Source organism: Sciurus vulgaris, assembly GCF_902686455.1.
Source record: "Sciurus vulgaris genome assembly, chromosome: 10".
Classification (NCBI taxonomy): Eukaryota; Metazoa; Chordata; class Mammalia; order Rodentia; family Sciuridae; genus Sciurus; species Sciurus vulgaris.
In genome coordinates this window covers 112,775,699-112,791,263 of record NC_136470.1, presented here as the reverse complement: position 1 = coordinate 112,791,263, position 15,565 = coordinate 112,775,699, and the positions used below count along the sequence as shown (strand labels likewise).

General features: G+C 37.9%; 2 protein-coding genes across 11 annotated transcripts in view; one reads left to right on the top strand and one right to left on the bottom strand.

Annotated features, from left to right (window-relative positions):
- Positions 1-3,371, bottom strand: part of KPNA4 (karyopherin subunit alpha 4) — a 66,287-nt gene extending 62,916 nt beyond the window's left edge. For both annotated transcript variants that reach the window (XM_079155552.1, XM_079155551.1), the window contains exon 1: positions 3,116-3,371. Coding sequence is in view for 1 of the 2 variants with exons in the window: in XM_079155551.1 (XP_079011677.1) it covers positions 3,116-3,184 (69 nt within the window). In the remaining variant the exon portion in view is untranslated. The remainder of the gene's footprint in view (positions 1-3,115) is intronic.
- Positions 3,372-3,601: 230 nt separating this feature from the next.
- Positions 3,602-15,565, top strand: part of ARL14 (ARF like GTPase 14) — a 93,267-nt gene continuing 81,303 nt past the window's right edge. For 4 of the 9 annotated variants that reach the window (XM_079155649.1, XM_079155647.1, XM_079155648.1 and 1 more), the window contains exon 1: positions 3,689-4,712. The gene's annotated coding sequence lies outside the window, so the exon portion shown is untranslated. Of the gene's footprint in view, positions 3,641-3,688; positions 4,713-15,565 lie in introns of those variants that run through there. The other 5 variants (XM_079155653.1, XM_079155650.1, XM_079155652.1 and 2 more) reach the window with 4 other exon arrangements.

The following is a 15,565-nucleotide window of genomic DNA, read 5'->3' as shown; positions in this document are numbered from 1 at the left end:
AGAGATTTTCCAATACAAATGGAATTCTGAAAACTTAGGATAATATAAAATATTGATTTTTTTTTACATAGATCACATGTTATAATGGTATTTTTGGATATACCAAGTTAAAATTCATTGTGCAGCACTGGTTCATACTTCTTTCCAAAGACTTCCCAATGAAACAGATGTCATTTTAATACTTAAACCAAAATGCAATTATTTTCAAATTTGTTGCATCCTACATTCATTATGTATGTAACCATATTGGGAGGGGGAGAAAATGGGCATAACATGTTTTGAGAGATACAAGAACATATACAATTAACAAATACACAAAATAGATGTTCACAATGTTCACAAAAAGAATTTTAAAAAATGTTTCTATCTCATTACAAGTATATGGGATTTTATAGGTTGTTCTTTGTGTGGTTGAGTATCAATCCTAAGGACTCACGAATGCTAGGCAAGTGCTCTACGATCCCAACTCAGTAGAATTGATTTTGAACAAGACACAGAGAGGAGAAAGTATGACTCTCCATTTCAGTAATACATCATTTTCTCAGGTGAAAAATAAAATATAGTCCTATGCCTAATATACACGTAGAGATATCAGTCATCAGAGGTCACTCACGATGAACTTCTCAAAATATCTGCCCAACATGTACCCACAGTGGGACTTTTTTGGTTTGTTTAGTTTTTTGTGTTTTGAGGTGGGCCTTGTGTGTTGCCCAGCTGGTCTCTAAAGCATAGGTTAAAGCAATCCTTCCACCTTAGCCTCCCAAGTAGCTGGACTATAGGCCTGTACCACATCTGGGTTACAGTTGTTTAATTACATATAATATTCTAATACATACTCAGCACTTGATCTCATTTTGACTAGAGGCAAGAAATATATAGTTAAGAGAAAAGACCAATTTTAAAACCAAGGATAACTTTAGAATATAGTATGACAATCTCATAAAAGGTTAAATATCAAGTTTCCATATAACCAGGCAAATCCACTCCCAGGTTTTATAACCAAGAGAAATTAAAACAGTTCCAAAAAACAAACACTGTGTACATGAATGTTCACAGCAGCATTACATATAATAGCTAAAAAGTGTGAACAATGCAAATGTCCACTGACTGATGAAAAACAATGTGGTATATTCATATGCTAGTCTTTTTCCCTTAAAAGAAGGAATGAAGCACTGATACATTGTTATAACATTAATGAACCTTGAAAACATACTACTTTGAAAGATGCCTGTCAGAAAAGATCACATATTGTATAATTCCACTTATATGAAAAGTCCAGAATAGGCAAATCTATAAAGACAGAAAGTAGTTACTTGGGGTTGGGGTTATTAGAAAACTGCTAATCACTGCTCATGAAGAAGGGTTTCTTGCGAGGGTGGTGAAATGTTCTAAGATTGATTCTGATGATTGTTGTACAACTATGTGAATGCACCAAAAGCCACTTTAAATGGGTGAATTGGATGGTATGTGAATTACACCTCAGTGAACCTGTTAGAAATATGAAGCAGGGGGAAAAAGGATTACAGGGATTCACAAGCACCTAACTGCTATTTTTCTGGATTTTGTAACTGTGATATTTATCAGTTTTTATTGTTTGGGATTTTTTTCTCATTCTAAATATTCATATTAGTAAAAAAAAATTTCCATCACATTCTTGCACAACCAAGTAAATTTATTTAAAGTTAAAAATTGTACTGATTTTTGTGGCATGTTAATTATTTCAATAAAGGTTTTTCAATAGAAGGATAACAGCAATCATTCTCATGTTAACCTTAAAACAATTAAGAGAATACCCACACCTCCAGACATACAGTCCCTCAAACTATGAAACCCACTAAAGGAACACAAACTACTTTAAAAACTAAAGAGTTTTGTGAAAGCCAAAAAAAAGTTACTATCTCAATCAAGCAAATAATCAAGCTTAGACACATACCATGGAGATCTGAAGATCACAGTATAAAAATGTAGAGGGACAACACAAAAATACCACTTTCTCTTAAAATCTAAACTCCTGACTCAGAATGGATTAAGAAATTAGGAACATAAATTCTTAAAGCTGAGGGGAAATGTTTTATCAAAAATCTCAGCGATGTGTGTGTGCATTTAATACATAACATCTTATGTAGACTGACAATTTCGGAAGCAGCTGTATCTAAGACAATGAAGCTTTTTTTTTTTTTTTTTTCCTTTTTAAATAATAAAATGTGATGGTGCCATTCCACAGCCCACCCCATCCCCCACTACCACCACCAGCAGGTGGAGGGAAAGGATACTGTAGACTAGAGGATGACAGCTTTGTATAACCCTTTGGACTTTAAATGTAAGAATGCAGCTGGTAGTCTCTCAGGAGGGGCTAAAAGAGATTTGTGGACAAGCTGAAATAAGGGGGATCCTTTGCCTGGAAGAGGGCACACGGTAAGCCACATCTTGAATCAGCTATATCCAGAGTAAAACAGGCCGCTGGAAGGCACTGTTAGCATCACCAGGATGGCCTCTCACGCCGGGGGTGTTTTTTTCAACGGAGAAGTTGACTCCTGTAGTTTGGACATTGAGGGGAGGCAGGGGTAAAGCGGGAGTCGGGAAGACCAGAAAAAATGCCTTTAAGTGGAGACGTCTTGGGCCTCGCTGAGGAAGTTCCGAGCCCCACTAGGTCGCCACACGCTTGCCTCCCCCAACTCCCTTCTACCCGCGGCGCCAGACGGCGGTGCCCGAGCGAGAGCCGGAATCTCCGCCGCTGCCGGGGAGGGGGACGCGGCCGGGCCCCGGCTGCGCGGGCCACACACACACACATACACACACACACATACAAGCCTCCTCCGCACTCGCCGCGCCCGGCCTCCCGCCGCGCGGCCCAGCCCCTCGCACCCGCAGCTGGCCGGCTCCACAGGGCAGGCCTAGGCCGCGCCAGCCGTGCCCCAGCATCTCGTTCCCCGGCGGAGGCGGAGCAGGCCCTACACAAACTTCCCGGCGCGTTAGCAGAGGCGTCACCGACGGGCCGGCCCCCAGCGCCATTCCCCCGCGGCCCGGCGGCGGCGCCCGCCCCTACTCCCTCGGAGTCCCGGCGGAGACCGGCCCAAGGCCCAGGGCCCCCACCCTCCGGCGCCCCGGAATTTACCTCCAAGTCACGGCCTTTGTTCTTGAAATTCTTGAGCCGCTGGTTATCTAATTTCTCGTTGTCCGCCATGGCTGGGCCGGTGACTCCTTCCCCCGCCCGGGCCCCGCGGGATCCGCCCCAACCACCGCGCCGCACCGACACTCCCTGGAACCGGGCCGCCGCTTGAGCTGCTATGCCCTCCGGGCGGCCGCTTCCTTCCTCCTCTCACTTGCCTCCGCCGCGGCCTTCTCCTCCTCTCCCCGCCCGCCCCCCCTCCCCGCCCTAACCCTAGAACGACAGCAGCTCGGGCGAAGACAACTGCGGGGCCGGGCGGCGGCAACGGTGGCGGAATGTGCTGCCGGCTGAGAGGGGGAGGCAGCCTCGATATGAGAGCCCCGGCGCCGCGGCCACGCCCATCGGCACCAACCCAGCTCGCCGATTGGTCAATCAGGCTCCGGTGCGCTTGGCCAATCCGAAGGGGCGATGGAAAGCGAACAGAAAGGGGAAGAGAGCGACTCTGGGAGGAAAGGGCTCGGGGCTGGGAGGGTCTGTATAGGAGGGGAAAAAAGGGGTGCGGTGGGGGCAGAGCTGGGAGGGACCAAGTGCCTCTGGAGAAAGGGTGAGGAAGCGAAAGAAAAGTAGACTTATGAGGAGCGCGAGTAAAGGAAGGAGAGACCAAGACTGGCTGGGGACAAGCTGGTTTACTGCGGTTGTCAGGGCAGCCGCAAGCGTCTGGGGTCCTGGGTCAAAGCCGAGATAAAGTAACGTTATTTTCTTCTCTGGTGCGCCCTCTCTTCCAGGGCATTTCTGGAGCGTTCCCCTTGCTTTTTCGAGGAGTACAGAGAGCTGCGCCTTGGCTTCACGCCGGATGGAGCTGTACCTTCCAAGGGCCAAGTTTGGGGCTAAGTACTGGCAGGGGCTACAGGCGTCCCGGAAGCGCAGAGGAAAGAGAGAGGGATGGTGTTGGAAAACGAACGGGATTTATTAGAGGAATTGGATTTGTCTTAAGAGTACCTGCAACGGGTAGGAAATTGAGAAGAGTTGATGGGCCTGTGATAATACCGCTTCCTAGGTGTTTACTCTTTGAAAGTTGAAGAAATTACTTGGTCACAAAATACAAACTTCTAAGGGGCGGGGTTCGTGGCGCATAGTCATGTAACATTGTAACTTTTGAGAAAAAAAAATGAATTTCAAGGATAGCAGGGGCAAAAATAACGCAAGATACAAAAGAACGTACTCAAATTTTTTAAAAAAGATGTGGTATCCAAAAGGTACAGTGTTGCGTGAAATAGAAGTTCGGGCGCGAGCAGGGAACAGAGACACTGAATATGTTTCCATATGGCAAGGTAGGAGGAAGAGAACCTAATACAAACTCCTTCGGGAACTTTTGACTTTGGGTCCTTTCTGGTGTATTTTGTTTTGGTAGAGCAGCATGCAGAAATAAATGTTTAAAGTGTAAATGTTTCTTAAATACTTTTGAAGTCAAAGGAGGGATTTTTTTTTTTTTTTTTTTTTTAAAGAAGGCAGTGGGTTTGAACTGTACAACTGAGTTCTCTGAGAGGGAATGAAGAGCACTGGAATACTGTTGAAGTCACTTGAAGATGTTATAGAAGGAAAGGTAAAAATTAAGTTAGAATAATACCTTGAAAGTCTTTAGTACTTTGTATATTTTGCACTGGGCTATGGCAAACAAGCTATGCCTGGAAATAATTCACACATAAGGTTAACTTGACTAAATTAAATGCAGACCTTAAAATACAACTGATGAAATTGTAAATTTTTATTTCCCAAAGACTCATTTAATTGAAATAGCATTGTACTTAAATGCTAGAGCACTGATGTATTTAAAAATTAGTTTAGGAAAAGAAAATTAAGTTGTAAAGCTTGTGTGCTTTTCGCCATCATGGATTTGGTCAGAAACAGGATTCAAGAAAAAAATGAACTGATGAATTCTACTCCGTGATTAGAAGTTATCCTGTCAACATGCATGTATAGATGAATACTTTGTACTTCTAGAAATAAACTTTATGATAGTTTTTATGATAAAGTTCATAGGATTATCTACTGTTGTATAGGTCTTCATGTCTCCCAGCTACAACTGGTTATATCTGATAATTAAACAACCCAAAATTCTCTCTGCAGAGTACTCCTTAAATGGGTTTGGCCACTGTTACCAACTGGGAGAGATGCAATACAAATAATAATTAAACACATCTTATAATTTTATTTGTCTAATGTCTGGTGAAGTCTGTCTTCCTCCCTAGACAGTAAGCTCTCTGAAATCAAGGACCATATTTATTTTGTACACTGGGTATATAGCACACAGTAGTATTTGGCACGTAGTATGCACTCAATGACTGTCAGGTGCAAGACCTGAATCTGAACTTTTTTGAATGCATGTCCCTGAAGTTGAAAAACAAGTTAACACTTTTTGATATAAGTGTAGATTGAATTTTTATTGCTTTTAATTTACAGTTTCATCCAAAATTTTTAATTTGATATCCATACTCATTCCAGGATTAAAATTTATGGAATAAGTCAGACACATTTCAGGGCAAGACACTACACACACACACACACACACACATGTTTAAAAGCAGTTGTGACACACTTTGTTAAGACAATTATCTTTAATTATAATTCATAAGTAATGTGTTTGCTGGCCTGTTTTTCACTTGAAATTGTTAGTACTTGTTTGCCAACAAGATTATATGTTTAGTGCCTGTACTTGCAGTTCTTCTGATATAGAAGATAAATAATTTATCAAAGAAGTTTTTCAGGGAGTTGGTAATAGTTCTAAATGCAGATTGGCTACCTAATTGTCAAGACATGGTAGAGCCAACTCTGGTTAGGAGGTTTGGGAAATTTAATTTGTTGAATTAAGGAAGTAGTAAAATGCAGAATTATTAATACCATTTTGGACATTATTTTAGTTTGGGCTGCTGTAACAAGTTAAATGTATATTTGGTGGCTTAAAAAACATATTTATTTTCCACAGTTCTGAAGGACATGAAGTCCAATATTGAGGTGCTGGCAGATCTAGTAACTGGTGAGGGCTTTCTCCCTGGCTTGTATTCTCATATGATAGAGAGCAGCCAAAGAGAGTAAACTCTCTTGTCTCAACTCACATGATTTTATTGCCTTTAGCCTCACTTCTTAATTCTGTCACATAGGGGGTCAAAATCTCAACATGAATTTTGGGACGAATGCAAACATTCAAGTCCATAAAAAATATGGACTAATTGGGGCTGGGGTTGTGGCTCAGTGGTAGAGCACCTTGCTGGCATGTGAGAGGCCCTGGGTTCAATTCTCAGCACCATGTATAAATAAATAAATAAAATAAAGGTAAAAAAAGAGTATGCAAAATATTTTTTAAATTATGGACTAATTTAACAAGGAGGCTTTTGGAGTATCTGAAGTATAGTTATGTGAAACCTGTATATGAGACCTGTTTCAAATAGTGTTAGGTAACTTAACACCCTGACATTATTTTTGGTATAGGGAAAGTCTAAAATATTGTGGAGATACTTGCTTTCAGTGTGTCATGAAGTTTTCTTAAATTCCTTGAATAAAGAAGTTTTGTGTTCTGCAACAGATTTGTGAGGGGATTGTGAAACCACACAAGATTTTGGTTGGTAAATAGTCATCTCAAAAGAAATTATAATTTTTAATTATTTCAGCAGTTTGAACTATTCATATGTACATTAAGTTGAGGATTGCAGAATCTCTTTAATATAGATCTTATGGTCTCTATATTTGGGGAATACCTTTGATTATGTATGATTTCTTGAACAAAATGTTGAAAAAAGAAGGAAACATATATATTGCTAGAACAGCTGGGCTAGTTCTTTTTTAGAGAAAAATATTGAACCTTTGGTAATTTCTGTAGTTTGAATGTAGGTTGTTCATATATTGGCAACTTGGTCAGCAGTGTGGTAATGTTGAGAGGTTGTGGGACCTTTAAGAAGTGGGCCTTAGGGGCTGTGGTTGAGTGCTCATCTGGCATGTGTGAGGCACTGGGTTCAATTCTCAGCACGATAGGTAGGTAGGTAGGTAGGTAGGTAGGTAGGTAGACAGACAGATAGATGGATAGAAAGAAAGAATAAAAGTCCATTGATAACTAAATTTTTTTTTTTAAAAAAAGTAGGAGTTGATTAGGTGTTAGGGGTCTTTGCCCTGGGAAGGGATTAAGGTAGTTCTCATGTGACCCTGAGTTAGTTCTCAAGACAAGGTTGTTTAAAAAAAAAAAAAGCAAACCTGGCCTCTCCCCTCCCTTTGGCTACCTGTCACACTGTGTGATCTTTTCCCCTCTTTCTCACTTTGTCCATAACGCCATCTCCCTTGAAGTGATAAAGCCTGGGAAGTCCTCACCAGAGCCATTACTATGCTGTTTGAACTTGCAGCCTCCCAAACTGTGAGCTACATAAACCTCTTTTCTTTAGAAAGTACCCAGCTTCAGGTATTTCTTTATAGTAATATAGAATGGACTAATGTAGTAACGTCCTTTTATTTTCTCTGGAAACTAAAATCGACCAGGTATTAGAGGACTTTGCTCATTTCTTTTCACTGCCAGATTTTTCTGACTGGAGAAAATTACATCTTTATTTTGATTGAAGTCCTGAATGAAAAGATGATGATGAGCTAAAATTAATATTAATTTGAGAGAGGTGAATCACATAGTATTTATTTAGCATATTTCTTTAAATACTTAGTTTTGAGTCAGGCATGGTGGCACACACCTATAATCCCAGTGACTTGAGGCAGGAGGATGGCAAGTTCAAGGCCAGCCTCAGCAACTTAACAAGGCCCTAAGCAACTCAGTTGAATACTTACTTACTGAATACTTCTTACTTCAGACAGCTTTGTAATCCTATTTTTTAAAATGTTTGTTTTTAAGTAATCACAGGAATTGAAAAAAATGTACAAGGTTCCATCTATCCTCTACTGTCTCCCCCAATGGTTCCTATTACCTAACTATAGTATACTATCTAGAAAAAGCAATTAATATTGGTATTGTTAATATTATTGAAGTTATTCAGAGGAGAGGGAAGACATTAGAATATAAACTATATGTGAAGGTATCAGGGGTTCCCATATACTGGAAAATCTGCAACCCTATACTTTATGGGGAAGAATTCTTTAATGACAATAAATAATTATTGTTACCAAATATTGAATATCTACTATATTCTAGATCAAGTTATTTTATTTACATGAGGTATGTTATTATTATCATTGTTATTTATATTTCTATTATAAAAAAGATAACAGTTATTGAGTATTTATGAGGCAGGCAATCTTCTAAGCAATTCTATAAATTGAAATTCTATAAATTATATATAAACTATATAAATCACACATATATACAAATAAAGTCATTGAATCCTCACAACCCTCTGAAAAAAGGGTAATCACATTACAAATAAGAAAATTGTAGCACAGAGGGATGTAGTCATTTGCCCAAGATCACATAGTAAGAGGTGGAGCTGACATTTTGAGCAAGGCCTGACACTAGAGCCAACACTCTGACTAACCACGGAGGTACATAAACTTCAGTATTCATAGTAACCTTTCAAAGTAGGTATTATTGTTTCTCTTGTCTTTATGGGGAAGTTAAGTAACTTGCTTAAGATCTTATACAACTAGAGGGTGCTGGAGCTCTAATTCGATTCTAGCTAAAAAACCTCACTGTTTCTAGTTGATCCTTCTGCCTCCCTTGCCTCTCATACAGATCTCAGCTGAACCTCTATAAAGATCTAGCTCTGAAGACCAACAGTGGTTCTCAAACCTGCGTGTATCAGAATCACCTGGAGGCTTAAAACCAAATTGGTAGATTCTGTCCCTAGGACTTCTGTTTTAGTAGGTCTGCATAGCCTTTGAAGATCTGAGGTTCTAGCAAAAGCTCAGGTGATGCTAATGATGTTTTAATTCCTTGACCATCCTTTGAGAATTATTAGTTCTGCTATAACAGAGCTCATTGTAAGGTGGCAGCCTTAAGGTGAAGATAAAGTTAAAATAAGGGTAATTAGGAATCACAGTAATAGATCATAGGTCATGCAACCGTAATGCAAATGTAAGTCATGGTTATATATCTCTTACTCAAAAATGTACCAAAAAATGTACAGAACAGAATTTTCCAGGCCAGTAACATCCAATTGCATATTTTAATAGACTTATGCAGTGTTTTCTTAGATTCCTCTCTGTGTCTAATTTTTCTCTCGAGTGTTCTCAAATACCATTTTATGACATTTTTCACAATAACTGGCTCCATTGGGCCTGTTAAGTCTATTTTGAGTTTCTTGGTGTTAGCTTAAATCTTATACTCTACCACTGCCTTTCTAGCTCCTTGAAGGCTCATGCTTGTCCCAGTTCTTGAGTCAATTCCCAAAGAGGCTAAGTGTGTCTCTATTAACTCTGTTCTTCCTCTACTCTTGAATTTCAGCCCATTTGCCAGGTATGCTGGTTTACTTCTACTAGTGTCCTTCCCAGGCCCTGCCCCTGCAGGCACAGAGGAATGGGGTTTCCTGCCCACATCTGACTGACCTCTTAGAATCATCTTTGATACCAACAAACAAAACAGAAATGCAGATTCAGCATCTCTATTTTTAGTTGTCCTGTTCAGAGATTCCTTCACAATCAAAACAATGGGAAAAAAATCCATTAATACCCATTCACTTCTACTAATGGTGCTACTCAGTTTCTTGACTTGAAACATTAGGTACCTTTGATCCTTCATTCTTTTTTCCTGCATCCCATGCTCAGTAAGTGCCAAATTGTAATGAATACATAGAATATTTTCTTCAAGTGTCTTGAATTTGCCTCCTTTCCATTCCCAGTGCTAATATCCTCCGTCATCCCTGTTTAACATCTCTAATTGTTTCATGTTCATGATATATTGGAATTATATGAAAGCATTAATATTATCTAGTCCAACTCCTATTTTGTGTTTGAGCTCTCACTTCCACATCCCCATCAAATGAGTTTTTTTTTCCTCAGTGTGTATTGTCATAACCCATTCAGTCTCCATACGATACTGTTAGAAAGTGCTTCTTAATGAACATTTACGTATGTAACATAATCATTTAAAAGAAAAAAATCACTGTAAGACAAAGATAAAAGCAGATAAATATCTATGGAGATAACCAAAGGTAAATCATTAAGTAAGAGATTTTTTTTTTTCATTTTTTTTTTTCATTTGTGAAAATGATAGATTTCTACCTTTAGTAGAAATCTAAATCTAAATCTATATTATACCTGGAAATTTGAGAATAGTAGTACTAATCAGATTGGTGAAAATTCTGATGAGTATGACTGGGTTTAATAACTTAAGTGAAGACCGGACTGATGCTCTGAAACAGATGACTGCTTTGGATAATCCCATATAAGCACAAGTCTCTGGTGCATTTATTAGTTTTTTTCTCTATTACTGAGCATAGATTATATGTGACTTATGGTACCATGTATACACATATAATTCTGGAACAAGAATTTTAAAATAGCACAAAATTGAACACTTTCAAGGCACATAAATTAGTCTTGAAATACACACCTCATAGGATTTATCGACTTTCTATTTATAGTTTGTCACCATGTTATACAAAACCCTGAAGTCTCTTGGAGAACTTCTCAAATAGAGTTTCGACAGATTCTCTAGATACTTAAAAAGTCAAAGGTTTATAGCTTTTGATGAGCCATGTAGATTTATTTGTCACTGGTTACCTTATGATGAACTTCAGAAAAATCTTTAACAACAAATCTTTTAATGTTTTCCTCACTCCAGCACACTATTAAATCCTAGAAACCTTTGTCATTTCACCTGTATGCTTATTCTCACATTCTCATGAGGACCTGTTGAACGTTGCTGATCAAATGACTAATGAGAATGAGAACTTGGTGTTAGGCCATCTTATTTAGAACTCATTAGATATTAGAATGTCTTGTACTCTTGCCTTTTGGCTACAACCCTAAGATCTGCCTAATCAAACCTTGATGTTCTACATGGCAGAACATAAGCTACCATACTGATCCCAAATTAGACTTCCCAGGTTTTTAGTTCTACTTATAAATAGAAGCATCAAAGGAAACATTTAACTTGTAGGAAGATCAGGTCAACTAATGACTAATAATACTACTGTTTGGTTAATTTGTGGATATCATGGAACCATTTAGAGCAGTAGAAAGATATCAATAGCCAAGTGACCTAGAAGAGCTATTTAATTTCTTCTAAGGACTGAAAATTCTTAAGTTTTATATTTTTATTCTTTTTTTTTATACTTCTACTTTGCACATGAAAAGAGGGAAAAAAAATCACCCTGCATTTATCTGTCCTAATAGTCATTAGTGAATGAAACTCTTTTTTGAAAAATAGTAATTCAGATTAGCCATAGAAATCTTTTAAGAGCCACACATCTCTGTCTATGGTTGAATTTCTGTCAGACCTCTTGGAGACACTCTGGTGGCACATGAGTTGATTCATAGGATACACTGGCAAATTGGCTAATTTCATGCCCTTAATGTACTAGCTCCTTTTATAATAATTTACACCCACTTTGTGTTGCTTACATCACAGTGTATTGCTCTTAAAAAAATAGGAAAGGGAGGAAAAAGTATATTACCTTATATATTTCTACCTTCTTCTCCATATACAACAACTTAATGTATAATACAGTGTAGCATATATCCAAGTGTATAGTCAGGGAAGACTTTATGGACATGTGACCCATATGGTCACAGGGCCCCATGCTTGGCTTAATGCTCTGTTGTCATCATGTTGAAATTCTTAGGTTTTAAATATAGAGTTCCACATTTTTATTCTATACTAATCCCTCCCTGCAAGTTATGTTGTCTGCATAGAGTACATTCTTCTAACTCATTACTTATAATTTTTTGGCATGTATTCTCTTAATGTATTTTTAAAAAGGCTTATCTAGTATTTTAAATGTAAATAAGCACTAAGTGTAAATAGGATCATACTATATACCATTCTGAAACGTGCTTTTTCATTTAATATATTGAGACATTAATTTATCTCATACTTTTCAGTAGCTGAAGAATATTACTTTATATGGATAAATATTTAATCAATCACATGCTGAGAGACAGATATTGCTTTCTATTATATGTTATGACAGAGTAAACACATTTGAATATTCATATTTATGTACCTGCCCCACTACTTCCCTTGGATAAATTTCTAGAAGTGGAGTTGCTGAGTCAAAGGGTAAGAACATTTTAAAATGTGGTACATACCACCTGATTGCTCTTCAGAAAGATCGTACTAGATTATACCAATCTAAATCCCATCAAGAGTGTACAAACATGGTCATTGCCCCAAAGCTAACTGAGCATAGTAACTCAATTTCATTGCTGCCAATCTGATAGCACCTGCTGTATGTAATGGTCTTAGCTTGCGATATTATCTCACTAGGATACCATTGATTCCACTAATATAAAATGGCAATTTATCAAATTAAGCATTGGCTTACCTATCAAAGTGAGTACCTTTAGGTGGTGATTCTGTATTGGCCTCCTAGCCAAATATGTGAGGTATATAAAAGTCCTCAACTTTTCTTTAAAAATAATAAGATTCTTGCTTTCCATACATAACATTCACAGATACTGTACATGCTCAGAGATTCTAAGGACACTGATCTTACTGTCCTTATGCTCTTAACCCCTCAACTATTAAAACACATAATTTTGATATAATTTCAGTGTTGTAAGAATATAAGGCTATAAGGAAATAGTACAAAGAATTCCCATATACCCTTCACAAAGATTCCCTAAATGTTAGTATTTTACCACATTGACTTTCACATCCTCTCTGTCTGAACTCTGATAGTAAAGTAAATTGCAGGCATGACATCTTTATGTTCCAAATGCTTTAATTTCATTCTCTTATAATTGTAGAATAATTACCTAAATGAGAAAATTTGATACAAAATTATGATGTATATACATTACTTACATTTATGTATGTATTTCCCAATAATGCCCTAATTTATAGAAAAGGAAGGGAAAAAATTCTTTTCCAGAATCAAACCAGGAACATATATTATTTTCAGTTGTCACGAGTCTCTCCTCCACTTTTTTTGTGTCACATTTCCAAGACAAATCCTATACTGGTATAAGGAATAATTTTTTGGAAACCTGAATTCCAAAAATCTGGTTAGTTAGCTTTTTTTTTTGTTTTTGTATTTGTATGTTCAAAACAGAGAAACATTGCTTAAAAAGGAAAAAATCAGATCTGGCAAGTTAAAGAAATAGTATATTTGACTGCAGATAATAGAAATTTGCTACTTCTGATTTACATAAGCTGCAAAAAGTGAAAATTTCACAGGGCATGGTGGTGCATGCCTGTAATCCCAACAAGTAGGGAAGTTGAAGCAAGAAGATTGCAAGCTTGAGGCTGCCTGGACAACTTAGTGAGACCCTGTCTCAAAATAAAAAGGACCAGGATGTAGTTCAGTAGTAAAGTGCTCCTGGGTTCAATTCCCAGTACCAGGAAAACAAAATTTCATTTTTTAAAAATGCTCTGGACTTTAAGTTTTCTAAGAACCTTTCTAAAAAGATTGTTTACCACCTTGGCTAAAGGTACCTGGTGTTGAAAAGACACCTATTTGATTATATGTAAATACAGTTACCTCTACATCCCTAAAGAGTCTAGGGAAAGGAAAAATGAAACACAACAAAAAATACCATTTCCTAATTCAACAGTAGAAACAAAGGGCATTCATGTTCATTTTAGGATGACACTTAGCAGCTTTCCATTCTTGGAATCTTATTAAAAACGAAACAAGCATGAAGTATGTTGATAGGATAAATTGAATCTTTAACTGTGGTTAGCATAGGAATGGCCCGCTGAAGCACTGGGGTGGGAGCTGAGATCAGCTAACCTGAAAGTATGTACAACTTCAAGGTGAGTTCATAAATAAGGAACAGATGGATATTTTACTTAACAAACATTCAAAAAGTACCCAGTGTTAAGCAATGTTTTAAGCACTTTGAATGAAAACTCATTATCCTTTTTTTCCCCTCTGTTCACTATCATATTTTACAGATGAGTAAGGGGAAACAGAAAGATGGAGCAATTTGTCCAAAGTCATACAGCTAATATGGCAGAAGTAGAAGACTATAAGAATCTCCAGGTGATGACACTTAATGGGAGGTGGGAGTGGGACAAGAATGGAGGAAGGAGGGACTGTATAGAGGGAAAAGAGAGGTGGGAGGGGTGGGGAGGAAGGAAAAAATAATGGAATGAATCAAACATCATTACTCTATGTAAATTTATGAATATGCAAATGGTATGCTGTTACTCCATGTACAAACAAACATCATGTATCCCATTTGTTTACAATAAAAAAAAAAAAAAAAAAGAATCTCCAGGGAATGCCTACAGGGACCTGAATGGTTTAATTTTTTGGACTTTTTAAATTGACCCACAATTTTATTTCCAGGTTGGGACCTCACATTGAGGAGAAATGACTGGGAATGCTGGCAAAATTCAATTGGACAAGGACAGTGGAGAAGGAAAAAGAAATCCAAACTAAAGTGGATAAGGGAACAGAGCTGGGAACTATTGAAATCAAGCTCCCATGTTTTTAAAAACCAAATTGTTAAGGTTATCTAAATTATGCTTTCTTTTTAAAGTCCAGGAAAACTAAGTTCATGTAAAAATGAGCAACAGAAAAATATCCAGGTTAGATGCCATACAAAGTTGTAATAAGAATAAAGAATAAAATGACATCCATACAGACTAGAGTATGCCAGGAAAATGTACTCAGAAAGCAGTTCACATACTGCATTATTTTAGAATGAGGTAAAAAGTTTTCAGAAAATTATATAAGAAATAAAAGACCAAAATAGAATTCAAAAATGAAGTGACAGAAGTCAGAAAAGAACTAAAAATCTTAGTAGCAGGATTTGGAAACCCACTTTATGACTTGACTATAGGATTCATGTGCTGAGGGCCACAATGGCAGCTGTCTCCAAGGTTGTTAAGGAATGAGCAGAATGTTTTTACTTTGTTTACTTTTTTTTAAATCATTGAGTCACATCCCCAGCCCATGCGCCACCTCATGCAACTTAATTTCTTTACTTTTGGTAATGGGGGTCAGGCACACACCTGTAATCCCAGCAGCTCAAGAGGCTAAGGCAGGAGGATCTCAAGTTCAAAGCCAGCCTCAGCAAAAGCAAGGTGCTAAGCAATTTAGTGAGACCCTGTCTATAAAAAAATTAAAAATAGGGCTGGGGATGTGGCTCAGTGGTTGAGTGCCCCTGAGTTCAACCCCTGGGACGCCCCACCCCAACAAAAAAGAAATAAAGAAAATGGGTTTAAAATATTTTTAAACAAGGACCTGGGGTTGTAGCTCAGTGGTACAGTCTTTGCCTAGCACATGTGAGGCACTGGGTTCGATCCTCAGCACCATATAAAAATAAATAAATAAAATAAAGGTATGTGTCCATCTACAA